Source organism: Elephantulus edwardii, unplaced genomic scaffold (genome assembly GCF_000299155.1).
Source record: "Elephantulus edwardii isolate Elephantulus edwardi_28Jun2011 unplaced genomic scaffold, EleEdw1.0 scaffold00103, whole genome shotgun sequence".
Lineage (NCBI taxonomy): Eukaryota > Metazoa > Chordata > Mammalia > Macroscelidea > Macroscelididae > Elephantulus > Elephantulus edwardii.
This window is the reverse complement of record NW_006399853.1, coordinates 3475493-3503067: the sequence shown is the minus strand read 5'-3', so window position 1 is coordinate 3503067 and position 27575 is coordinate 3475493. Positions and strand designations below refer to the sequence as shown.

The following is a 27575-nucleotide window of genomic DNA, read 5'->3' as shown; positions in this document are numbered from 1 at the left end:
CCTCAGCCTGGGCCTGCTCCCAGTGCACCTGTACTCGAGGCTCACCGTCCGGATGCTTACATCTATGACTCTGCCCCAGTAGATCTGTGTCCTCCAGGGAAACAGATGAGTGCCGTCCGGAGCACCTAGCCTGCGCTGACTAGGCCGGAAGCACTCATTCCGTTGTCACACGTGTGCACACATGTCCTTAACAAGACCCACGTGAACATGCTGCTAGAGATACAGGGTCATGGGCAGATGTGTTTGTGTCACACATGCCCATGCCTTACAGAACGAGGAGGGCAAACTCAGGCACGAGTCTAAAGGGAAGAAATGAAAATCAGAGAATCCTCTGCTGGGAGATGGATCTGCTGGGTTCTGGGCTCCGCACCCAGGGAAGGGCCGGCCGTCTCACGGTGTGATCGAGTGATGTGTGACAGCACTTTCTCAGTGATTAGTGACCACATTGATTCTTCATCAAGAAGCAGTACGTCCCGAGCTTTACGATTTCTCTGGCGTGAGGCTGTTTTCCAGAAGCAAGCTCTTTAAACTTCCAAATCAAATGGCTGTGTCTTTATCCATTTGTTCCTGGAATGTCTGAGTGGTCATTTTAAGTGGCTCACATGGGAGGATGTTAAGTGGCTGAGACTCTGATGTATCTTGACAGAGGGGAGCCCGGAGCCCCAGTGGTAATGTGAGAAATGTTGGCTGCGTGGCATCGACTGCTTGGCATCGGCCTTGCACTTGAGGCATGGGTTGATGTTTGGGAGGGAGGGAGGAGCGAGTGCGTGGGGTACAGAGGCCAGCAGAGAGGTGCCTCAGACTCCCTGAAGCATTGACACAGCTGAGCTCCCTCCCGTTCCCCTGCTCTCCACCCTCCTCCGCAGGAAATTGGCCTGGAGAAGGCGGCCATGGACATGACGGTCTTCCTGAAGCTGCAGAAGAGAGTGCGAGAGCTGGAGCAGGAGAGGAAGAAACTGCAGGCACAGCTGGAAAAGCGAGAGCAGCAGGACAGCAGGAAGGCCCAGGTGCGCGGTGGGCCCCGCAGGGTGTCCTGTCCTGTGGAGCTGGGACCAGGGAAGGCCCAGCTGCTCCCCAGCTGGTGTGTCCCCAGGGGGTTACATGGTGATCGCTGTTAGAGACAGCTTCCATCCTGTATGGGGTCCTGAATCTCCCCAGCTGGACAGGTGTCAGACCCCAGTGATGACCCTATGACCATCACCCACCTGACCAGGGAGGTGGGGAGTGTCATGCCCACTCTACCTCAGGGACCGATTGGACACTGGTACTACACCCAGCACCAGGCTGACGGCGGTGCATGGTGATTGTATTATGTGCCATCAAGTCAGAACCAACTCTGAGCAGTTAGAGATACTGCTCTTGAATCTTCTGTGATCGCAAAGGCGTCTTGAACCTCCTGAGTCTTGATCCCAGAGAGAGAGAGGGCCCAGGTCTCAGCCAGAGAGAGAGACCATAGCTGATCCTCCAGCGGCTTTTTAGAAGCTATACAAATGAAATGGGAAGGGTTTGTTCATCTTTCCTTCAGAGCAGCTGGTAGCTTTGAACAGCCTGCCTTTGGGTTGACAGTGCAAATCTGTACCCACTAGGCCACCAGAGCTCCCTGGTGGTACGTATTGTTGTTGTGTACCATCTAGATGGAACTGACCCGTAGCTGACCTCCAAGGGAGCGTTAGTTAGTTAGAGGCAGTTAGTTAATCACAGGGGAGGAGATTGCCCCCCATCTTTCTCCTGTGGAGCAGCTGGGGATTCAAACTATATACCTTCAGGATTGCAGCACAACTTCTCGTCACTAGGCCACATATAAGGTGCCAATTCAATATTATTGTTGTTCTTGTTATTATGTACCTTCGAGTCGCCTGTGACTCCTAGTGACCCTATGTGCAACATCCCTAAATCCTGCTCTGTCCTGTGCCAATCTCACTGTCTGCGACACACCCACCCTGATTACCCCAGTCACTGAATCAATCCACCTCATTGAGGGTCTTCCCCTCCTGCACTGTCCTTCCACCCTCCCAAGCATGATGTCCCTCTCCAAGGACTGATCCCTCCTTACAACATGTCCAAAATATGTCAGATGAAGCCTCAGTATCCTTGCCTCCAAGAAGCAGCCCGGTTTAGCCCTCTCCAGGGTGAACCTGGTCATTTTCTTAGCAGTCCATGCTATATTTAATAGTCTTCTCCAGCACCACAGCATGAAGACATCAGTTCTCCTTCTATCCTCCTTAGTCATTGTCCAGCTCTCTGACGTGTAGCAAGTGATTGCAAAGACCAGAGCCTGTATGAGGCGCACCTTAGTCTCCAGAGAGACACCATTGCTCTTCATTACTTTGGAGAGGTCCCTGTCAGCAGACTTTCCCATCACAATATGTCTTTTAATTTCCTGGATGCTCAGTTCAGTAAGACAAGATAAAAATTTTAAAGAATTCCACAACCCTCAAGTATTTATAGTCTAGTTTGGGAAGACCATACCTAGCAGCCATAAAGATGTAAAACTTTCAAAAGCTATAACAGTGTTACATTCTATATACTGTGGAGCTGGAAGGAGCTTGTCTGTCTTTCTCCTGAGGAACAACTGGTGGGTTTGAACTTCTTGCCTTTGCTTAGGCAGCGCAACTCCTTACCACTAAGCCACCTGGAGCTCCCTAATATAAAGAAAGAAAATAAATGCAGAATTAGGTATAAACAGATTGATGGTGTAGGGCTTCAGCCCATCAGCCAAAAAAGCCACTTTTTATCCCTTTGGAGATAAAGCGAACTCATCTTGTTGCTGTGGCGTTGATTCCAGTTCATAATGATCCTAAAGACGGAGTAGAACCGCCCGTCGGGTTTCCGAGGCTCCAGTCTTCACGGGCGGCCTGTGCATCCTTCCCCTGCAGAGTAGCTTGTGGGTTTGAACCATCCACCTTTCCATTAGCAGCAGCATGTTCAACCACTGTGCTGCCAGGGCATCTTCTTTGAAGGTTTAATGTCCTAAGAATCCACTGGCATTTTCATCTGTGTGAGAGTTGACTTCTAATGGGTTACAGGCCAATCATGACATAGATCATATCATTAATTTAGTGCTATTTGGTTTATCAAAGGCCTTTGGTCTGTTTTTAATGTGCCATCAAGTTGCTTGCAACTCATAGCAACCCTGTGTACAGTAGTGCAGCAGCTCTGAACGCTGCTCTGTCTTGAGCTAACTTCATGGTCTCTGACACACCTTCCCCCATTACCCCAGTCTCTTGAGTTAGTCCGTCTCATCTGGGGTCTTCCTCTCTTGCACTGTCCCCACACCCTTCCAAGCATGATGTCCGCAGACCCAAATTACCAGTGATGGAGTTTGACACCCTCCCGGCAGCCTCATCTGCACTGCTTTCTCTTGAGACCTCTCCCTCCTGTTTTCTGTTCAATGCGACACCGATGCTGAACCCCACTGCTAGGAAACCCTGGGCTTTTTCCCGAGCAGTAAGTAGGGAGATAAATCTTGCTGACGGATTGAAATCTCTCAGGTGGATTAGGTTCAGATGGAGAGTGAAAGGATTGGGTTTATAAATGACTCATTCAATTAGAGGAGATGGTGCCAGGACAGGAGAGCAAGTACAAATCAAATCTATGAAAAGCTGCACAGCTCACACCAGACAAGGCCTAACAGAGAGTCCCCAACACGGCTGAGCCCAAATACTCCTCTCCGGGTTCTCACCCTCAGAAAGTGCAGGTAAGTTTGGAAATTTGCCTTCAGGACTTCTGGATGCCAAGTAATGAAAGGCAATGCTCTTAAAAAAAAGTGCTGATGAAGACTTAGAACCATTGCGTTGGGCTGCCTCTCTGTTGGAGCTTCTTGAGTTGGACCTCACGTGTATTGAGGACCCTACTTAAAGAGAAGGGAGCGTTGGGGGCTTAGTGTGTAAGGAATTGCACTGCCAACTCAAAGGCATAAGGTTCAAATCCACCAGCTGCTCTGAAGAAGGAAGATGGGCGTTCTCCCCTGTGCTTACAGCCTCTGGGAACCCTCTGGAGGGTCAGATATGAGTTGGTTCCACAACAACAGCATTTGAGGAGAACCCACTTGTTTCTGTCAGTTTAACCAGAAAGAAGCAGACCAAAAAGTATAAGGAATCCCTCGACAGCACCTGGAACTAGGCATTCAGACGTCCTGTTCTTGAATCTACTTTGCTCTTCAAACACACCCAGAATTCATGGGTCTTTGTCCTGGGGAGAGATGGCCCAGGTCTTGACCCTCGAGAGTGGCCATTCTCTGCTTGAGGGATGGCAGGGGAATCTGGCAGGTGCCACGTTCGGCTGGTTACTCTGTAAGCGAGCTGTGCCTTCCCACCCATCTGCACTGCACAGTCTCACCTGCCGCTTGCAGTGCCCACTGCAGATTAGCAAGTAAACACGGTCACACCCCTGCACACCTTACTGAAGGGAGCCCCGATGGGGCTGTGGGAAAAGCATTAGGGTTGCCAACCCGAAGGCACCCACACAAGAGAGATGAGGCAGTTGGTTGGCGTCCTTCCATAAAGAGTTATGGCCCTGGAAACCCTGTGCACAGTTGTACTCTGTCCTGCAGAGTGGCTTAGTGGGTAAGGAATTGCACTGCCAACCCAAAGGCATAAGGTTCAAATCCACCACCGGCCCTGAGGAAGGAAGATGGTCGTTCTCCCCTGTGATTTACAGCCTCTGGAGGGTCAGCTATGAGTTGGTTCCAAGTCAGTGACACACAACAGCATCTGGTGGTGTACTGGGTTGGTTTGGCACCTCCCTCAGCCTGAGGCAGTGCATACTCTGCTTCCTGGTTAACCCAGCCCTGGTGCTCTCCCACGCTAGTGAGGGGGCTTGCTGAAATGAGCAGGGCTTCTGTCACAGCCAGACACAGTGTCAGTGTATTAGAACCACATCCACCCAGCTCTCTTTCCTCCTACCTCGCAAAGTCACCTTGGCCACTATGATACCAACAAGCCACTCACCCAAATACATGATAATAACATGTTCACATGCTCTTGACTCAGGGAGGTGAGCGCCATTTTTCCAGAAACGCATGCGTACAACCATTATCCATGGGGATGCTATCTAGAGAGAGGAAAGCCCTGTCACACAGCCGTCAGTCCAAGAGCTGGCCCAGACCAGTCACATTCCCCCATCCCACTGAGAGGACACTGGTCCCTGGAGAGCTTTGTCCCTAGGTTGCAGGATTTAGAAACTACAGAGTAAATGCAGGATCTCTTGGTCTGGAAGGGATGTCAGTAGACACCAAGATCTAGCCCCTGTCCCCCATCCTCAGATATCACATCAAAAAAGAAAAATAAAAAGTCCATTGCCATTAAGTCAATTCCAACTCTTAGTGACACTATGAGAAAGGGTAGAATTGCCTCGTGAAATTTTAAAGGCTATAATTTTTGCAGAAGCAGATTTCCACATCTTTTCCTCATAGAACGGCTAGTAGATTCGAACTGCCAACCTTTCCATCAGCCCCTGTCACCAGGCTGGATCTGCTAGGTCTCCAAGATCGTAAGTCTTTCTGGATGAGACTGCCCTTTACGGAGGAAGACCTCAGAGAAGCAAGCTGGTGGATTTGAACTGAGCGAAGTTCACACCCTTTGGATGAGCAACACATTCCCTGTGGCTACACTTCACCAGAGCTCCCCATATTGTAAAAAAGTCTCATTAAGCACTCTGTTGGCTTTCCGCTCTGAAAATCCATTTTATTCAGGGATTACTGATCCTTACTTTAAAGCACCCCACAATGAGCCAGTTACGACGTGCTTTCTTTTCCCCTTGGACAATTCAGGTTGAACAGCTACCAGATAAGTACAGGAGTTGTTGGCTCAGCTGAGTTCTGCCAGTCTCGTGTTAACAGCCATTGCCATCTCTGCCCACTAGCTTGGAGTTCTGATGACAGATGACTGTTGTCCTGCCTGTTAAAAGAGGCTTCCCAGCAAGGTGCTCAGAGTTTATTTAGGAAAACAGTACGTGTGCACACCCACACATCCGCACACAAGCCTAAGAGTGCTTATTAACTCCATTCATTAGTATGGAAGTCTCACATGTTCACCGTGGAGGTGCCTCTGGAAATCATGAATATCGTAGGAGTGGAGGGAAAGTGGGCAGAGGACCTTATTTTCTTTTTTTTTTTTTGACCTTATTTTCTGAAAGCTTTTATATATAGAGAGAGAGAGAGCGCGCGAGCGCGCGCGCGAGCACATAACAACAACAACATATGTGTATGTATATGTATATGTATATGTATATACACATATATATAATACACATATATATGTATATAAGTATGTGTATGTATATGTATATTTGTGTGTATATATATATTTTATATATACTTATATATATTACCCTGATTTATTTATGAAGTTTGAATACATTGTTTTTCACAAAATATCCCTCCCATTTCCTTCACCCCACCCACTCATCGAATTTTGCAACCCTGTGATTAACACGCTACTCCTCCCCCACCCTGTACCTTGAATCTTCATACTCATTCTAAAATAATGGTTCTATACAGTATTTGTCCCTGTGGGACTGAGTTAGGTCACTCAGCATACTGCTCTCCAGTCCCTCCCAAGTTAGGTAGTAATTTATAAAATTATTGCTCCTGCGTGCTGCATAGTATTCCATTATATGAATATACCACAACTTCTCAATCCATTCATTTGTGGTTGGTGTCTTAAGTGTTGAACTGAATTTTGAAGGTGAGAAGGACAAAGCAGGAGTGAACAAATATTGCCCATGGTCAGAAAGGTTATATAGTGTTGAGCCAGCCCAGACTCTTTGTAACCCCATGGGACAAAGTAGAAGTGCCTCAGCTAGGCTGGAAGCTGTTAACAAATCCTTCTCCCACCTAGTGAAGGGACTTGAACTGCTGACTTTTTCATTAGTATCTAAGCATTTAACTGTTGGGATCTCAGGGCTTCTGTGGTCAGACCCTCTGTAAACTATCTCCCCTGTGGTCCATGCACACCTTTCTGTTTCTTTGTGCAGGTGGAACCACCAAAGAATGACAACGATTTGGATCAAGATGCAGATCTGGCCTACAATAGCCTGAAGGTAAGACTTCTGGGGACTCGCGCCCTTAAACTCTCATCCTTAAGTACAAATGATGGAGCTCAGGAACAGCGTGTCCCGAGCTCTGATCTGCTGACTGCTAGAACTAGAAGCAGGCTGCTTCCCCTTCTCAGGCTTTTTTAAGCTTATTCACTTTGAAATAAAGGAAAATTTCTATTCACTACAAGAAACAATGAGTGTGCCCCAACTTACTTGATGTCATTTCCATTAAAATAAAATGTGGTCACTGGGATACAATCACGTTTAAAAAGTCAAGGCTGTGTGCAAACTGTATAGCAGAGGCATCTCCTAGTTAGTCCAACAGGGCTCACAACAAGGAAAGATGGACAGAAAATGGGCACTAAACTTTCTACCATTACTGAACACTTTGATCAAAGAATCACTAAGTATATCCTCCTCAAAAGATACGAAAATATGGAACTGAAGTAAAATCTTATGAACTCCAAATTTGCTGAAACTGTTGAGACTGGAAGCCTCCCTAGATCTAGGCCTCTGAGAAAATTTTCAAACTATGAACCAAATGTATCCCCTGGAATCACATTTAAGCAAACACTTATCTAGATTAGTAAAGGCTCTTCTCCACAAACATGGAACTCTTTTAAAGAATTATCTGTTATCAGATGAAATTGTCAACAGTTTAGGGAATAACAAGTCTAAGGCAGTATGAGTAGAGATAGTGAGAGTGGTAACACAGCCTGAAGAATGTAACCCTGGAGAAATTGTTGAATATGTTCTGTTGTGTGTATTTCTACCAAACTGTTTAAGGGGACCCGTTGTGACCTGAAGCAGCCCCGCCCCACTCCCCATTCTCAGAGATGTGGGAATCCATGCAATCTGTGGGGGTCAGCCAATCTGACCTCACTGATGGGACCACAAATAACTCCACTAACAGCTCCATTACCCAGGAGAACAGCCCTGAATCATTCCCATGGTTTTTTAAACAACTAGGTCCACAGCATAGTGAAAAGACAGGCCTTTGTGGATTTTCCGTCTTGAATTATTGATTAGACTTCTCTCTTCCTGTGATGTTTAAAAGATTTAGAGTCCCCTAAGGAGCTGGTGAGTCCTGGCTGTGATAAATGTGGGTGGCCCTGGGGCCTCCTGTGGGCCGTTCTTCAATCTGGCCTGTCCCTCCCCTCCCGAAAGAGCCTTTGCCCCAGGGGAAGAGAAGGAGCCTGTGAAACCAGGTAACACCTGGTGGCGGTGCTGTGGGGTCAGCTCTGACTGTGTGCGTGGAATAAAGCAGTGCCCATCATGGTGGTTCCTGAACCCACGGGTGCGGCCACTGTGCCCATCCTTCTCCGTGAGAGGCTTCCTCATTTCACTGGCCCTCCACTCTACCAATCGCTCTACCTTCTCCAGGGCCTGGTCCTCTTGAAAATGTCTTTAAAATACTTGAGACCAAGTCTCGCCATCCTCAGATCTAAAGGTGGTCCAGCTATTGACCATCAACATGCCATCTTTTCAGATCCGAGAAGGTGGGTTAGCCTGGTCATCCTTGCACCAGCGGTGTCTGCATCACCCTGCACTTTCTGGAAATGCAGATTCTCAGGTCCTGGTGCAGAAAGCCTGGGTAGGGAGGGCGACCTGTGCCTTAACCAGCCCTGCGGGGGTGAATGCTGCCTCAGAGCCTCCTGTCTAAGAATCTGCTCATGCTTCCCCCTCCTCCCATTCAGCTAGCTGTCCCTGGAGGAGATAAGCCCGCCTGTCCACTGCCCAGCACAGGCCCTGACACAGGAAGGGCTCGGTAATAGTGACCCAAAAATCTCTCAACATGAAACAACTACTTTTATTCTGTTCTGTTGATATCTGTCAGAATGCCAAGGTATAAGAGTTGCTAGGTTAGGAGCAGGAGACCATGCCCATGTCCAGACCATGCCCCTGGACTCGGAGCCTGTGCTGGAGAAACCTCGGACTGGGGTCTTCAATTCAGAGTCCGGGTCAGCATCAGTCAATCAATCAGCTGCACCGTGGCCAGTAGGTGTTGAGTAGGAACCATGAAAGACTCAGCTGGGAAGGGTGTTTCGGTGACTTGATCCTATTTCTTGATAGGTACCATCAAGTTGACTGTAGCCCATAGCTACTATACATACAACAGATTGTATTTCTTTATAAAAAAGATTTTAAACACATTGCCATCAGGCTGACTTTAATCTATATTCCTCTTATTTAAAGCCAGCCTCTAATATTCTTTCCATATTTCTTTCTGTTGCTTTTCCTATGCATATTATTCTTATAGCTGAGAGATGTTGCTGTCTGGTGAACAGTAGTATTGTGTGTCCAGGTTAAAACCACTCCTTAAGGTTTTCAAGGATATGACCTTTCTGAAATAAATCAATAGATCTGTCTTCCCATGGGTTTCTCAGTGAATTCGAACTGCCAGCCTTTTGGGGTAGTAGTCAAGTGCTTAACTATGTGGGCTACCCAGGGAAACCCCCCTCCACACACACATAAACACATACATACTCTCACTCTCACGTACAATTTTAAATTCTTTTTTTCCTTAATGTAGCAAACTTTTTTCCATATAACAAGGTCTTTGTAGATGATTTGTTAATGGGTTGTTAATATTTTATAACATAATTATAATGGCTTTCTTAACTATTTCGTAATTGCAGAACATTTTCATTGTTTCCATATTTTACTGTTATAAATAAATAATACTATGGTGAAACTAGTTTTTTTTGAGAGAGAGACCCAGTCTATTTGTAATTATTCCATTAAAATGTTTCAAAATTTTAAGGAAGTGAACTGTCTTCACTATTTATGAGAGTGTGATTTACAACGCTGGGCAGGATCACAAACTTAGCTTCTTCTATGGAACATGAATCAGCTTCCCTGCTTTGAAATATTACTAAGTTATAAAGTTGTGCTATGCGCTTGATGACGTGTAGAATGAAATTATCTCTCATTCAAAACTGTGTGACCTCCAGTGATGGTTCACTTTCTATGTGGACTCTGCAGAGGCCATCTTTCTGGCGTCCTGTCCAGGAGTATACTAAAGTCAGAAGCTATGCTGCAGTCTGCAGTTCAGACCTCCAGTCCAGATGCCCTTATTATAATGTGCTGGTCAGATCTGTGGGATTCCAGACATGATGGGTCCAGAGTGGAGGAGACCCTGCAGCCCGCCGCCTTGACACACTGTCACTCTCTCTTCTCTCCCTGCGTGGTTTCATCGTCCACTTAGGCACATCCACTCCCAGACCTTCCCTCATCATCAGTACACTGACCTATCCCCAACTCTCTTCTGTCCTCACTCCTGGGTTCATACTTCTAACTACTCATTGCTTTCAGGGCGCTCTAGTGATTTAATGGTAAGGAGTTGCACTGCCAATCCAAAGGCACGTGTTTCAAATCTGCCAGCTGCTTTGAGGAAGAAAGGTGGACAGTCTCCTCCCATGTGATTAACTACCTCTGAAAACCTGCGGGAGAGTCAGTTTTGAGTCAGTTCCAGCTTGACGGCATGTAACACACAACATTGCCTTCAGTGACACTCTCAGCATGTCCACGGCTCAGCTCACCTTAGCTCTACAATTCCTCCTTGGGTTTCTCTGCCTCAGTAGACAGTATCATCCGTCATCCAAGCATCCCACACTCTTCCTCCCTTCTCACCTCTCATATGCAGTCACCAGACCTGACGCTTTCACCTGTGAAACCTCCGATGCACATGCTCATCTCTGTCCTCATTCCTGTGACCCATGCTGGGTACTCTGGCCTCTCCCCAGCCAGATACCCAGTATCCCCACAGCAGCTGGAGAGATCACTCTGAAGAGATCACTATATTGAGCAAATCCCTATTATTGTTGTTATGTGCTGTCGAGTCACTTGTGACTCAGAGTGACTCTGTGTACTACAGCTCTGAACCTTGCCCTATCCGGAGCCCACCTCCTTGTCTCTGACACACCTACCCCCATTACCCAGTCACTGAATCAATCCATCTCATCCATGGTCTTCCTCTCTTGCACTGTCCCTCCACCCTCCGAAGTATGACATCCCTCTCCAAGGACTGGTCCCTCCTTGCAACATGCCCAAAGTATGTCAGGTGACACTTCAGATCCCCAAATGGCATCCTGCTCTTGAGATGAAGCCTACCTCCCTCCCCAAAGCCCTCGCAGCTCCTTGTCACCTAATCTCTGGAAGCCCACTGCTCGGTTCATCCTCTGCTTACGTCCACTGTCTTTCTGAGCAGACACTGCTTGTGCTGCTTTTACACCTTTTACGCCTTTACACCCAGACACCTTTGTCTGCCTTGCTCACCTCACCATGTGTCCTCCAGGTGTCTGGTTAGACATTACCTTGGGAACCTTCTCTTAATCCCGAGACTTGGTGGGTGGTCCTCATCTGTATTTCCAGCCACTCCGGATTCCCTCAACATAGAGTATTCCACACTGACGTGTAATGATTTGGACTAGAGTGTAGCTCTTGGGCCCTCTGCAGGCATTGTGCCCACAGTGCATAGGGTGGCGTCTCATAGAAATTATGCTGGTGGCTTGATAGGTAGAGAGAGTAGTGCTGCCAACTCCCAAGGCAGGTGGTTCAAATCTGTCAGCTGCTCTGAGAGAGGAAAGATGGGCAGTCTCCTGCCACACAGTTTACAGCCTCTGAAAACCTGCTGGAGGGTCAGCTGTGAGTCAGTTCTGACTTCACAGCAGAGATGAAGAAAGGTGAAGGGAGGCAAGCAGAGAACCGTGGTGGGCAACAGAGGAAGGGCGATGGTGGAGGCTGGAGAGGGTGGCTGAGATAGAAAGTGGCCGGGAGATGGTGAGAGAAGGAATGAACAGAAAGCTTCCAGAGGTGCCACGGGCTCTTACTCAGACTTTCTCTCTTTGTCTTGAGACCGTATCCCACTGCTGAGGGGGACCTGGCATCAGTCAGCGCTGACACCCAGTCTGTGGCCTCCTCTGAGCTCAGTCATGTCTGGTCAGTGCTAGAAGGAGCACAGGCTGTCCTCTGGGCTCTGTCTCCCTTACACCACACTCCGGGGCACCAAGGGCCCCTCCTGGGTGCTCGTGGGCACCCTTAGCCCAGGCTGCTGCCGCCAGGCCCAGCGCCCCTTGGGTGCGTAATGCTGACGCTCTTGATCACGGATGAAACTCTGCTGGTGGAAGAGAAACCTAAGCATGGAGCATTTCACTTCTGAACTTAAAAGACTCGAGAGGCTTAATGAGCTCATCAATAATGATAAAGTATTCATCACACTACCCCGCAGCCCCCATCCTTACTGCAGAATCGCCACCTCCGTGCCTGGCTCCAGGTCTCCCAGGGGTCACCATGCAGAAGGTGAAGTGAATGGACCAGGAGTCAGGCCCTGGGCTGGGAGCCCGGGTCAGCTTCTGCACCTTCTGGGAGCTGTGCCCTCTCTCCCGCAGCTTCTATGTAGAAAACGATGAGGAGACTGTACTCAGTGGTCTCTGAGTTCTGCTATTATATCTCTCTGTACTAAATGAGCTACCAGTGTCTGCTTTCCCACATTTTGGGGTTTCTGTGGGATTTTTTTCCTTTCATTTCCTCTAAGCCAGAACGCTACCAATGATTTATGTGACTATCCAGGACAGCAAAAGGGGGAAATACACAAACACACACACACACGAGATGGATTGACACTGTGGCTTCAGCAGTGGGCTCTAGTGTCTCAGAGATGATGAAGAAGGCACAGGGTAGAGCAGGGTTCAGGGAGGTGGTTCACAGGGTTGCTGAAGAATCCTAGAGAGGGTGAGACCAGGCTGCTCCTTGGAGGCAAGGATTCTGAAGCTTCATCTGACATACTTTGAACATGTTGCAAGGAGGGACCAGTCCTTGGAGACAGACATCATGCTTGGGAGTGTGGAGGGACAGTGCAGGAGAGGAAGGCCCTCTGTGAGATGGACTGACTCAGTGACTGGGGTAATGGGCGTAGGTGTGTCAGAGACAATAAGATTGGCACAGGATAGAGCAGGGTTTGGGGCTGTTGTACACAGATGGGGTGACCGTGAGTCTCAGGTGACTAGAGGGCACATAACAACAACAACAACAACATGAGTCATACTTGACTCAGTGGCACCTAACAATAGCAACATCTGGCTTTACATTTTCAGATGTCATCTCAAGCATAAAGCTGAATATACTACCCTGCACATTATGAAAACTTTTCAAAAAAAATGAGTTTCCGTGATAATTTCGTTTCTTTGATAATTTAGGTTCTGTGCAGGTTTGTTTTTGTTTTGTTTTTTTTTCCTTCCAAGGGCATGGATGATTGGTGGCCTTCTGTTAGGACCAAAACAATAAATCAGTGTCACTGCCGTGCTCTCCAAAACCTCGGTCTTTATGACATGGAAGGGTTTTTAAACAAGTTCTGTGTCACGTGTCTTCTCTGGAAAAGCCTCAAAATACCTTCAGGCTCTTGGCTGTACTGTGTTGAAAGCCTGTTTTTTAAAATTGTTAACCCAGCATTCCCATGAAGAAAGGTTTCAGGGCTAAGTAAGCTTGAAAACACAAAGAATGTCCAGACTTTGAGTGATGCTACTATGGAGGTAAAGAGTGCTAGTGGTACAGTTAAGCTGCTAATCCCAAGGTGAGAGGTTCAAACCTACCCAGGGGCTCCATGGAAAAGGACCTGGTGATATGTTTCCGTAAAGATGTCAACAAGATCCTATAGGGCAGTTTAGCTCTGTCTTATGGGGTTGTTTTGCATCAAAATTATTGTAGCCTAATGAAACAACAGCAGCTCTGTAGAAGTATCAAGACATGTGCTTCATACTAATAACTTGGCTTTGTGGGCTCCAATCAGGCTCTAAGTTTGCTTAGAGACATCAGGCAGAACTCCATGTCTTCGCTGTTGTTTGCATCATAAACAGAGGCTCTTAGCTTCCCCAGAGGACAGGGTAGGTGAACCCAGGAAAGTGGACAGAGAGCCAGTGCCCCAGGTCAGACAGTAATGGAGTGCCACTCACCTGTTTTCCAGAGGCAGGAGCTGGAGTCCGAGAATAAGAAGCTGAAGAATGACCTGAACGAGCTGCGGAAAGCTGTTGCCGACCAAGCCACACAGAACAACTCCACACACGGCTCCCCGGACGGCTACAGCCTCCTGCTGAACCAGCTCAAGCTGGCCCACGAGGAGCTGGAGGTTCGCAAGGAAGAAGTTCTCATTCTGAGAACCCAGATTGTGAGTGCCGACCAGCGCCGGCTTGCTGACAAGAACACGGTAACAACTACCACCGACTGTGGGGATGGCAGTGGGAGACACTAGGGAGGGGGCTTCAGGCACAGTGGAGCTGGTGGCTTTGTCAGTTAGGACCTTCAGCCTGAAAAAGTTGTCTTTAGCTTTGAAGTCCCCTCTGAAGGCAGAGCAAGGAACTTGCTGCTCTCTTAGCATGACCTTTCCTGGGAGATTTAGCTGAAAGTTTCTAGAGTCTTCTGAACCAACTGTAGATGTATTCAAAAGGCACAAAACCAGATAGGTCACCTCAAGGAAAAGCAAGGGCCATGGCTTGAACGGCCTCCTGGTCTTGTTTACCCACATGCCGTGCCCTTTGTTGTTTCCTGCGTTTCTGGGGTCTGGTGTCTCAGTGCTCCCAGCGTGTCAAGTTCAGCTGAGCATTTGTTCCCATTACTCTTGCCTCACGTGGCAGGTTCTGGAGTAAGAGGGAGGGGATGGAGGCCACTGGGGCCGCATGGGACTGGGGAGACTGTAACGAGTATGGAAGACTTAGAGGTGAAGCCCAATTTGTATCCTTGAACTCGAGTCACTTCCTCCTGTATCCCACCTCACTTCCTGTCCTTCACTCCTGGGCCTTGTCATTCTGTGCCTCTTCCAGTGGGACCTTTTAAAATTAGGTTCTTACTTGGGTTTGCCTCAGTTACCTTAGGGTGTTTTTAACCTCTGTATGTATATAAAGAACTTTCTGTGGCAACTGTGGGTCTAACCAGTGTTCTTCTTCAATCTGGGAGCACTTAGGAGCCGAACATTAATGCCAGAACAAGTTGGCCCAACAGCGAAAAGCACGTGGACCAGGAGGACGCCATCGAGGCCTACCACGGGGTCTGCCAGACCAACAGGTAGGTCACAGCCCCGTTACCTGCACCTGGAAGAGAGGGAGGCCAGGGCCCAGGCCTGTCCACAGGCCCTGATCACATGCGCGCTCAGCGTTGGAGGGTTACTCTCTGTAGCAGATGCAGGGGTCCCCGACACGTGTGTTCCCCGGCTCTTGGGAAACTATTGGCTTCAGCATCTAGAGCCCAGCTTTTCTGAATAGTCTTAGGAGGCAGAAGCTTCCTGGGAGGTTTGACAGGACGAGAGGGACACCTAGGTGTGGCTTTTCTTGTGGAGACGGGAGCGTGTGCCTGCCATTTGCTGTGATGCCGTCTTCCCCAGCCCAGCTGATAGGCACTAGTTATAGCATAACGGACATCATCTCTATCCACGGCCGTTTAAAAGAGACAGAACCCAGATGGGAGAATACAGAAATTCCCTGGGTTATTAACATCTACAGACAACTCTTACTTGCCATTTAACATTATGTAAATTTGTCCTCACTTTCCAACAATCTACTTGCGGCAAATTCCTCTCCACAGTCACCCTCCCCTGCTGCATATGTGGATTTTAAATCACTGGAAAGGCCTGGAGCCTTTCCTTGCACAAAAGCAAAGCTAAGTAGGAGCCGTTTGCATTTGGTCAGACTCGCCGGCACATTTCCGCTTAAAGACTTAGCCGGACTGCCAGACTGCAAAAGGGCTTTAGCTCAGCAGCCACCTCGGGCACCAGCTTGCGGCTGAGTAACCCAGAAGAGAGTCTGATGGACTGCAGGGCCAGGGAAGTAGGACAGAGCAGAGACACCCTCCCCTCGGGGCGGTACAGTGGAGAGGCGGTCTCTGTAACCCTCCCCTCAACTCTCATGTGGCTTGAGCACGTTGCATAACCGCTGAGTGCCTCAGTCTCCTCATCTGGGAAGTGGGAGCAGTCACAAACACACACTTCCCTGGTTTTTGAGAAAATAGGTGAGCTCAAAGTGAGCGATGCTTGCATATGGCATGCATCAAGTGCCATTATTATGGCCACTATCCTTCTGTCTGTGGGCCCTTGCATAAAAGGGAGCTGGCCTTTTCCTCCGCTATTTTTTTTAATTCTTTTTTTTAATTGATTTGTTACAAAGTTGGATGCATTGTGTCTTACACTATTCTTCCTTCACATTGTGTTTCATATATTCTCATGCATTGTTATTGTTGTTGTTGTTGTTGTTGTTGTTATGTGCCATCGAGTCGTTTGCGACTCATAGTGACCCTATGTACAACAGCCCTAAACCCTGCTCCATCCTGTGCCAATCACACTGCCTCTGACACACCCATCCCGATTACCCCAGTCACTGAATCAATCCATCTCATAGAGGGCCTTCCCCTCCTGCCCTGTCCCTCCACCTTCCCAAGCATGATGTCCCTCTCCAAGGACCTGTCCCTCCTTACAGCATGTCCAAATTATGTCTGACGAAGCCCCAGAATCCTTGCTTCCAAGGAGTAGCCTGGTTTAACCCTCTCCAGGATGAATCTGTTTCTTTTCTTGGCAGTCCATGGTACATTCACTACTCTTCTCCAGCACCACAGCTCAAAGGCATCAATTCTCCTTCTATCCTCCCTAGTCATTGTCCAACTCTCTGATGCATAACAAGTGATTGCAAAGACCATGGCCTGTATCAGACACACCTTAGTCTCCAGAGGCACACCGTTGCTTTTGAGTACTTTAGAGAGGTCCCCAACAGCAGACTTTGTTTTATAAATTTAGAGAGGTCCCCAACAGCAGACTTTGTTTTATAAAATTAATCACCTTTGAACCTTACCCATCATTATCCTGTCTTTTCGCCCAGATCCTTCCCATCTCCTACCCCCACCAGCCAAACTGTGCAGCCCTTTGGTTTCGCCCCTCCCCATCCCATCCGTTACTTTTCTCTGGTTTACCATTGAACAGTCTCTGGGTGCTTGCCTTCAAAACTGCGGCACCAGAGCGTGTGGGTACGTGGTGCTGTGAGCGCGGCCGCCTTAGCGTGTGGTCCCCGGAGTCCAGCGGGTCCCCATGCCCTGCAGATGAGGACAGTAACGAGATCTGGACTGGGCACTCACTCAGCTGTCCCACCCGGATCCGAGGTTAAACTCTGGAAAGGGAACACCTCCCACTCCACTAGAGAGAAGTCAGAAGGTGAAGGGGTCTGGGGGGGGGTCCCCAGGAGGAAGCCAAATGGGTTTTCGGGGAGAGGGGAGGTTTGGACCCAAAGAGAAAGCCATGAATGAATCTCTCAGGGCTAAAAGGGGAATCGACGTGCAGTCACTTTACATTATCTCGGGTGAAGATAAGAGGTGACACAGGGTCAGAAGAGCAAGCAGAGGTGGTATTAAAAATAAAGAGAAGCGGCCATGCAACTCAGCATGACCCGCGGCCTTTCCTGCGTCCAGACCCTCCGAGGGATCGAGTCCCGAGAACAGGCCTCCCCAGGGCTGCTTGATACCCCTTGCGTTTTTCTGCCTCCACCACCGTAGTAACAATCGTGATCAAGTTAAGATAGCTTTTATTATATCTTGGGATAATTCCTTTCCCAGCCTGGCGGACAAAAGAACCTAAGAGCCTGTGGCACCGAGTTAAGTGTGGGAAGGAGCCTGTGCCCCAGAGGGAGGGGGCACGCGCTAGGAACAGCTCCAGCCGGAGGGGCGGCCGAGGGGGTGGCTCTTCCACCCAGCTGGGATGCTGAGATGATGGGAAGGTGATGTTGGCTGCTCCTTGAGGGGCTGGCTGGCCGGAGACAGCCTCTTCTGAGGACAGCTGAGTGTCTAGCTACTTTAAAGATTCCCCCGCTTACCCATTGCTAGCACCTTATATATGGCAGCTCTGGGTGTGTCAGGGGAGAACTGAGCCCCACAGGGGTTTTAGCTGCAGCTTTTTCAGAAGTAGAGTGCCAGGCCTTTCTTCTGCAGCACCTCCAGGTGGAATCAAACCTCCAACCACCGGATTAGCAGCTGAGTGCATTAACTGTACCTACTAAGGACTCTGTTTTACAGATCACATTGCTTTTATGCCCTTTCCTGCTGCTTTCCTGAAATGGAGTTGTTTATGGGTTAAATATATAAGTTGTGTTTGTCATTTGGAGAGAGGTAGAACCCCTTAAGGTTTTGATGAAATCAGTCCTTTGCCAAGACAAATTTAAATTTAGACTTTGACTTTTCCATAGATATTTGAGAAGTTTATGGATCCCCTAGACCCCCAAACAGCCCCCCTAAGGACCAGTGATCTCCAAGTTAAAAACTCTGGCTTGCTGACTTTCATAGTTTATGGAGTTCTGCTTTGATGTTTGCAGCTGTCTTTCTGCTGGTTTTAAATTTGCTGAGAGAAGCCAGTCTTGAGGGCCTGCCGTGGGCATAGACAGATACAGGAATCTATACAGCGCTTTTGTCTTTAAGAAGTTTTCTCACATTTGCATCTTGCAGTCTTGGGGTCTAAGAGAATCTGTTTCATTTAAGTGTGGAAAAACTAAGGTAAAAATAGGCTACTTCCTGCCCCAAAAGACAGGCTGCTAGATAGGAACTGCTGCCCGAGTCCATCCTTGGCTCTGGGTTGCCTCCTCTGCCCTCTCTACCTTGACCTTGACATTGTGGCCCTCCAAACCTCCTTCTGGAACGCATCTAGGGGATGTATCAGGGGTAGGAGAGGATGTAAGAGGGTCTTGCGCTCTGATTGACCTTCCCTCACTAGTATGAGCTACGGCCAGAGTGTGAACAGGGCTGAGAGCTGAATCCAAGCTCCAGGCTGCTTTGACCACTGGCCAGACTTGCTGAGACTATAGAATGCCAAGAGGTGATGGTGCATCAAGGCCCAGGAAGCCTCAGGCAGCCCCTTTCCAGCAGGAAACGCTCTGCAGAACAGGTAGCTTTATTGTTGCCATCTGGCCTTGATCATGGGGCCGTGAAAGCTTGTCCAAGGCAGGCGCCTGGTTTAACATGAAGGGATGTGCGCAGACTCCGTAGGACTTGGATTTTTTTATTTGGGCTTCAGGCTCTGTTGTGTAGGGTTGGGTAGAAAGTCCAAAGGTGAACTGAAAAGATGAAAGTGCCCTTGGAGAACCAGTTCTCTATAGATGTAGAGGCAGTGTCTGCCCTGGCGGGAACCTTCCCTCACCCACTGGTCAGCAGGAGGAAGGCCTTCCGCCAGCACAGGGAGGCTGAAGGATTAGATTTTTCTTTTTTTCTTTTTTTTTTCCTTTTTTTTTTTTATTTTGTGTGCGTGTACTGTCAAATCAGATCTGACTGGTACAGGAGGGTATTGCGCCTCCTTCTCCGGCAAAGCGTCTGGTGGATTCGAACCGTGTTCCTCTGGGATTGCAGTGCAGCTTCTTGCCACTAGGCCACCAGAGCTCCCCTTGAAGGATTAGATTTTTCAAGCTCTCCCCAGAAGAGCAAATGTAATCTGTTTGGTTTTGTGTATCATTAATGCTGTTGTGTGCAGTCAAGTTGGAACTGACCCATAGCTGACCCTCCAGTGGGTTTTCAGAGACAGTAACTAATGTAAGAGATTGTCCATCCTTCTATGGAGCAGCTGCTGGATTTGAACCATGTGCTTTTGGGATTGCAGCACAGCTTCTTCCCTTTAGGCCACCAGCGCTTCCTATCATTAATGTTGTTTGTTGTTGTTGTGGACCACAGAGTCGGAACCAACCCATAACTGACCCTCCAGCAGGTTTTCAGAGTCAGTTATTCACATGGGAGGAGACTGCCCACCCGTCTCCTGCGGAGCTGCCAGTGGCCTTGAACCGCAGGCCTTTGTGATTATTGCAGCGCAGCTTCTCATCACTAGGCTATCAGAGCTCCCTTTTCCATCAACACGTTGCCGCAAATGACGGTAATACATCGGAGAGGGGGAAAAAAAAGAATGGTCGTCAATTTAAAAGTGTGCGGCAACGTGTTAATAAGTGTGTGTAATTAATTACATAGGATGGCAAGGTTTCCATCCATTTTTCATCGGATTGCTGTTATAGTCGACTCAACGGCACCTAACAACAGTGTAATTTGAAAAAATCTAGAAGAATCCTTTGTTGCTCACTCCCAGATGCATTTATACATGAGTCCCAGGTGTGTTGGTGGCTGGCCAGGGCCCCGGAACCCAGGGGAGCCACTCCTGCTGTATGTAGGGGTCCCAAAGGTGCAACCTTTATAGAAGTAGGCTGCTTTCTCCTCCTATAGAGTGGCTGGTGGATTCGAACTGCCAGCCTGCCAGTGAGCAGCTGATTACTTAACCACTATGCTGCTGGTTGAGTTGAATCTAATACTGATCCTCCAGCAGGTTGTCAGAGGCTCTAAGTCACAGAGGAGAAGATTGCCCATCTTTCTGGTGGTGGGTTACCTCTACTATGCTACCTGTTATGTACTGTTGAGTCGGAACTGATTCATAGCTGACCCTGCAGGGAGTTTTCAGAAGCAGTCATCCACACAGGAGCTGACTGTCTGTCTTTACCCCGCGAAGCAGCTGGTGGCTTTGAACAGCATACCTTTGGTTGGCAGTGCACCTCCTTCCCCACTACTTCTTGTTACGTGCTGTCAAATCAGAACTTTTTTTAATGAAAGTTTACCAGAGACTTTGGATTTCCATTCATTCATTGTTGCACTTTTCTCTCTGTTTACCCCTCCCCCCAATTCGCTTTTCTTTTTGAAAAGTAAAAGAAAAAATCTTTCTTTTTTTTTTTTTTTTGCAGCTTGATACTTCTTTATTCTGGTAATGGCGCCTTTTTTTCCCTTGCTCCCCTCAGCCCCTTATATACCCTTAGCCTAGATAGCTTCTAACCTAATTCCTATTGGCCTATAACTATCTATTCCTATTGGTTTATAACTAGAAAAAATCTTTCAATCAGAACTTCTTAATAGACATCAAGCCCTTTCTTTTTCAGAGTTGTTTGTATTTTTGTGATCGTGCCAATAGGTGGCGCTCCCTCCCTGGCTTAGCCCAGCATAGTGTTGGAATGGGAGCTCGGTCTCTTTCCTGTGTCTGGTTAGATTTCATTGGGGGGTGGGGAGGAAGGCAGCACCTGGGGTCGGCTGATTGCGTTTTCCATTTTACCAGGTGCCTTTCCTGACTCGTGGTGTCCTGAGCACTGCAGGGTGATGTCTGCAGAGCTCTCTGCTTTTCACCTTTGCCCTGATGACTAGGGTGTTGCCAAGTCCTCCAGTATTTCCTTCTGAGGCTGATGGCATAATAGAGGTTCATTCTCACTGTGTAGTTGAGCAGTTCATATCACCACCCTCCAGAGCGGTAGGACCTACCTAGGAGTGGGGACCCTGTATGAGGCAGAGCCAGGGGAGGCAGGGAGAGACCCTCAGTCCAAGGTCACGAGACCACCTTCCAGCCCAGGTGCCAGCGAGGAACGAGTATTTCGCATCTTCCTGTGGCAGAAAAGGTGATGGATGGATAAAGGGTCTCTGTGTTCCCCTTCAGCTCTGGAGCTGCCGCAGCTGGTCCAGCTTCCTCCTCCTCCTTTGGGATAAAGCACTCATCAAATTCACTGCCATCGAGTAGATTCTTAAACATAGCAACGCTGGAGGACAGAATAGAACTGCTCGTAGGGTCTGGAAGGCTGTAATCTTTATAGAAGCAAGGTGCCTCATTCTCCAGAGGAGTGGCTGCTGAGTTGGAACCGCTGACCTTTTGGTTAGCTACATAATTCTTTAAACATTATATTATCAGGGTTCCTTCATTACTGAAAGGCTGTAAACTAAACCTCCTGTTGTTGACTCAGTTTTGACTCGTAACAAGTCTACACTGGGTTCCCAAGGTCGTTTCCTTAAGGGAAAGCCCACCCATCTTTCTCTTGAGAGGCCGCTGGTGAGTTCGAACTACTGAGCTTTCAGTTAACAGTCCTATACATAAGTTCTCTGACACCAGGGCTCTTAAAAAGATCCTTTTATTGTTATTGTGCGCTGTTGAGTCGGAACAAATGCATAGCTGACCCTCCAGTGGGTTTTCAGAGGCAGTTATTCACATGAGTACCTAATCCATCCTTCTCTTGTGGAGCAGATTATAGATTTGAACTGCAGGCCTTCAGAATTGCAGCACAGCCCCTTACCACGGACCATCAGAGCTCCGCAAAAAAGCTCCTAATCAACTACAAATGTCCCTGAGAAAAGAAAGGTGCAAATTTTGGCTCACTCTGACCTGACTCCAGCCCAGGCCACTGTTGGCTCTGGTGGAGTGGCCCCACTGGGAGATGAGCTGCTAGCCCAAAGGCCACTCCTCTCTGGCAGTTCGAATCCACTCGGAGAATGAAGAGCGTTCTCCTCTGTGTGACCTATAGCCCTGGAAATGCCTGGAGGGTCAGCGGAGCTGGTCCTGACTCAGTGGCATTGAGGACCAGTCCTGGGCTCCCTCGTTGGGAACATCTTCCCCACCTGAGATGGCGAGTGGGTCCCCAGCTGAGGGGTGATGGGAGGAGCCGCGTGGAGGCCCATCCACGGTGGTAACTGTCACCTGGGAGACCTGGGGGTGGAGGAATCGAGCTGGCAGGTGCCCAACAGCACTGGCGATGGTAGAGAGGAGGAGAAGGGGGACGGGGACTCGCCGTCCTTGCTCTCTTTCATTTCCAAACCTTGGGCCAGAACCTTCTCGTTTTCTGGAGCGCCCTGTCTGTCTCTCTCCTCTCCACTGGACACCTCCTCTTTCTGTCCTTTGTTTCTAGCAGGACTGAGGATTGGGGCTATTTGAATGAAGATGGAGAGCTCGGCTTGGCCTACCAGGGCCTAAAGCAAGTCGCCAGGTCAAGCGCCTTCCTCTCCTCCTGTTTCTGCTTTGTCCGTTCTGCCTGCTCGTGTCTCCGCTGACTTGTCTTTGGGCACCAGTGGCTGTGACGCAGGGGCCCGGTTTCCTGTGGGGGGTGCTGGCTGCACCCTGCCCCTCCAGCTCCCCTCCCCAACCCCGTGTGGATGAGAGTGGGGAGGCTGCTTGTGGGGGCTGAGGTGGTAGCACTCAGTAGCCCGGATGGACGTTAGGACTGGGTTGGGTCAGTCAGCTTATGATGTGGGCAAAGGAAAAGATGAGAGTGAAGCATGGCAGTGGCACTTGGTTACGTGGAAGGGGGCCCTGCTGTCTGGGGGGCTGAATTTCTCCTCCTCATCACGAGGCCTCCCCGCCTGCGGTCCAGGTCTCCTCCCGGGAACCTGCCCTCTGGAGCATGCACCAGCCCCACCTCAGAGACAAGAGCCATCCTACAAGCTAACCTTGTCATCCTGTCCGAGCCTCATGTCAGCCATGTGGGGAGAGCGTGTGGAAGCTTCGAGGGTCTCAGGAACTTGCTAATCAGAAGGTCCAGATTTGAGCCTAAGCCTATAACCCACCAGGCTTCAGCAAGGAGATGAGAGGCGCACGGAAATAACACGGTGTGATGACATTTCAGACAGTGCGAGGCTCTGAGGGGCCATGGAGCCCTCAACAATAGATGGGGTGATGGTTGTCAGGCTTGTTTCCCAGAAGGAAGAGCACAGAACCCAGACTCTCTGAGCCCTGCACCTGCACGCTCACCCACTGTCCCTCATGCACCCTCTCCGTCCACCTCACAAAGGCTTCCTGCCGGCAGGGGAGTGGGCCCACGGCAGTCATGAGTGTCCCTTCTTGGCAAAATAATGGTGGGGTCACCTGAATTGAGAGGCAGAATGTCTTGGTGTCCAGGCCTCCAAGTTCAGGATCCTTTCTGTGGTTCAGACTCTGCACCTTCGAGCAGGATGAGATCTCCGTCTCAGTTACCTCACATGTAAGATGCGGATCAGGATAGGACCAGCCGCAGAGGGTCGTTGTAAGGATGAAGGTTTCACACAGGAAAAGCATGTTGTTCATGTGTACATGCGAAACACTCATTAAGTATTCGGTCAAGTCAGAGTGATGGCAGAACCAACCTGTAGCACACTTTTCAGATGCCATAAATCACATTGAAAAGAAATTGACCATCTCTTGCCCTGAGAGCAGCTAGTGGATTCAAACCACTGTGTTGGCAGCACAACTCTTTACCTCTTAGGTCACCAGAGCTCCAGAAATGAGTTTTGTAGTTGTTGTGGGGTACCAGTGAGTCAGATCCGGCCTGTAACTGACCCTCCGAAGGGTTTTCAGAGGCCCAGAAGGAGAGAGCTCAGTTCCCAGCCATGGAACAGCTGCTGAATTTGAACTGCGTACCTTTGCATTGCCAGGACAATTCCTTACCACCAAGCCACAGCTCCCTAAAATAGGTTTTAGTGCCATTCAATTATTATGATGGTTGTTATTCCCCAAGATCAGATTCCTGTCCTACCCAAAAGTTGGTTTTATCTGAGGAGGAAGCTCTGTGAGAATCTCAGTGGTTCCCCAAGTCTCTACCCACCAGCAGACTAGACGTCGTAGTAAGTAACTCACAACCCAAATCCATTTCCATTGGCTCGATTCTGACTCAGAGTGTCCCGATAGGACAGAGTGGAACTGCCCCGTAGGGTTTCCCGGCCTGTGATATTAACCAGGAACACACGACCTCATCTTTGTCCACTTTATCCAGTGGGTTCGAATCCCTGACCTCTCAGTATCCCAGTGCTTAACCTCCCAAGGTTCCTCGTGAGTAAGTGGAGCCAATCAAATAAATCAAGTGCAGCTTGTGCACCAGAAGACTGGCTTCTAGACCCAGTGCTGCCACCGGCTGTGCCTCAGACCTCTCTCGCCTTCTCCCTCTCCTTCCCTTTTTCCAGTTGTGACATAAGTGAAAATTTAGAGAACAGCTTAGATTTCCCTCAGACCTCTCGACCTTCAGTTTCTCACTGGTGAGGTGATCAGGCTTGCCTGGTGGTCAGACTGGGGACCCTGTCCCCCCATAGATTTCTCAGCAAAGACACTGCGTGTCCTAACTACAGTCTCCTTGGAGAACAAGGTGTAAGCAGTGAACCAGCCCCCCATGTGCGTCTCTTCTCTCCCTACATTTATAACGGGCGCTCACTTTTAGTACATTGAGGTTGATATCAGCTCTTACCTAAATGTTCTATGTCATTTAATGCTGATTCAATTACCAGGCTATTCACACGCCTCACAGTATTAGTAGTAACACATCCTACAGTGAACGGGCCAATAATCAATCATCCCTTCAATCAATTATTGAGTCGTTCATTCTCTTATTCTGGGGAGAAGTCACCAGGCCACACTTGGTGCTATTGTAGAGATAAATGAGCTGTGACAATCAGGGTTTCTTGCATCCGAGTTTACAGGGTAAATTCGAGTCTGCAGAAATGTAGTACCCCTCAACCTTCCTGCCTCCAGACGACCACAGGCAGGCTGAGTTAGCTGCCTCCAACAGCTCTGCCCAGGGCTCCACTGCCGGGCCCTGCTTACAGTATTTCTCTGCATCCCAAGTCCATGTGGTCCTTGCCAAAAAGCTTTCGACACTACCATTCCTCCAGCCCCCTTCCGTTCCTGTGATGTCAACTGCACTTGAATCAGAAAGTTGATTGAAGGATCGTATTTTTCATGTATAACACACACAAGTGTATAATATGCTTGGCTCACATCGGAGACTAATGTGTAAGGGAGTTGTGAGGTTTGCAAAGGCCATAGTGATGCACATGTTATTTGAATAAAAGTAAGTCTTTTTGTAGTTTATTTATAAAATGGTAGTTAAGTCCAAGATGACCCCATCCTCATCAGTAGTGAACTTCCTGAAGATGAGGCTGCTTCTCGGTCCTCACTGACCTCTTCCATTGCGAAGCACCAGGTCTCTCCTAGAATTTCCCAGTTCATTGGTACCTCCTGACCTCGAACGTCTCTCCAGCCTTCTGCCCATCTTAGAGGTCTCGGCTTCTCATCAGATACCAGCGGGCTGCAGACCTTCCCTAGACCTTAGCTTTAGTGCCCGTCTGAGCTGGTGGAGGGGAAGAGTGAGGGTAAATAGCGGTGTAGGCCGATAGTAAAGCAGAGGCCACCCTGCTGCCTTGCTAAAGTTTGAAGGAACTCTGCTATAGCGAAAATAGGCAAGTGGGTAGTAGCTCAGTCTACCAGCGTGTGTCTTGACGAGAAGATTTCTGTGGGCTTTGGGGCAAAGGTGGGCGCTTTAATTTTAAAAAACACGATGCTGTTGGGGCCCACTGAGTCCATTCTGACTCATGGTGACCCCACATGACATTAGGCTTGCCCCATCCAGTTTTCTTTGCAGTAATCTTTACTGGAGCAAATCACTGGCTCTTTCTCCCAAGGAGCTGCCTGGAGAATTTGAACCACTAACCTTTTCATTAGGGAGCTCTGGTGGCCTAGTGGCAAGAAGCCGTGCTGCAATCCCAAAGGCACATGGTTCAAATCTACCAGCTGCTCTGCAGGAGAAGGATAGGCAGTCTTCCCGTGTGATCAGCTGGCTCTGAAAACCCACCAGAGGGTCAGTTATGGGTCAGCTTCAATTCGACGGCACACAACCACCACCTTTTCATTAGCAGCCAAACCACATGCACCACCAGGGCCCCTTTAAAGTAGGTATTACCGGAAGTAATGACTTCTGCAGAAGACACATTGACACAGAAACCATCTCTCAGTCACAAACCAACAGACTCTGGTCACAGAATGAGAAACAGGACAGTATGGTTGGTCAAGGAGCAGGGCATAGACCAGGGCGGCATGTTGTCCTTTGTTTCCGTCACTGAGAAGACGCAGACTGGCCTGCTTGCCTATGACCCCAGGTGTCTGTGTCCCCCCACTGCATCCCTCCTCCCATGCTGGGCCTGAAAACCCCTGCTGTGAGCTTGGCTGCCCTGCTGTGTCCACGGCCCTGGCCTCAGGCCTCCACTGGAGCCGTGAAGTCACCTGCCCGCCTTTCCCGGCCCAGGTTGCTGGAGGCCCAGCTGCAGGCCCAGAGCCGTGAGCACGAGGAGGAGGTGGACGGCCTGAAGGCCCAGGTGGAGGCCCTGAAGGAGGAGATGGACAGACAGCAGCAGACCTTCTGCCAGACGCTGCTGCTCTCCCCAGAGGCCCAGGTGGAGTTCGGTGTTCAGCAGGAGATCTCCCGGCTGACCAACGAGAACCTGGTGAGTAACCACGCCTCGAGGGTGGGCTCCGGAGAAAATGGGGCCAGCTGTGGGGCCTTTACACACGTGCGCAGGATCCCAGAAATCCTGAGCAGCAAGCGTTTGTGCGCCTACTTCAGCCATTTCTGCAGGCCCGTCTCAGCTCATCACTTCACTTTATACATTTTTTTTTCTTTTACAAAGTGAAGGTTTATGGCAACCTTGCACCAAGGAAGTCTGGGACTGTCATTTCATTCAAGAGCATGTGCTCATTTCCTGTTCGTGTGACACCTTTTGGTAGAATAAACAATATTTTGAATTTTTTCACCCGTTTTCATGCTATTGCCCATTTCATAGACCACAAAAAGAGAAAAAAGAAAAATAAACCCACTCTTTTAAAGCCAGTTACAATTTATAATTGGCTGCCTATCAAGTTTCCAAGGCTATAAGTCTTTCTGGAAGGACACTGCCTCATGTTTGTCCTCTAGGGCAGCTGGTGGATTCAAACCAATGACCTTTCCATTCAAAGC

The 27575-nt window shown here is 49.0% G+C and overlaps 1 protein-coding gene across 1 annotated transcript in view; it reads left to right on the top strand.

Annotated features, from left to right (window-relative positions):
- Positions 1–27575, top strand: part of MYO5B (myosin VB) — a 224013-nt gene that overhangs the window by 154066 nt on the left and 42372 nt on the right. The window contains exons 25-30 of the mRNA XM_006891707.1: positions 867–1007; positions 6976–7041; positions 14000–14239; positions 14993–15093; positions 22734–22811; positions 26868–27066. Of these exons, the coding sequence (XP_006891769.1) occupies positions 867–1007; positions 6976–7041; positions 14000–14239; positions 14993–15093; positions 22734–22811; positions 26868–27066 (825 nt within the window). The remainder of the gene's footprint in view (positions 1–866; positions 1008–6975; positions 7042–13999; positions 14240–14992; positions 15094–22733; positions 22812–26867; positions 27067–27575) is intronic.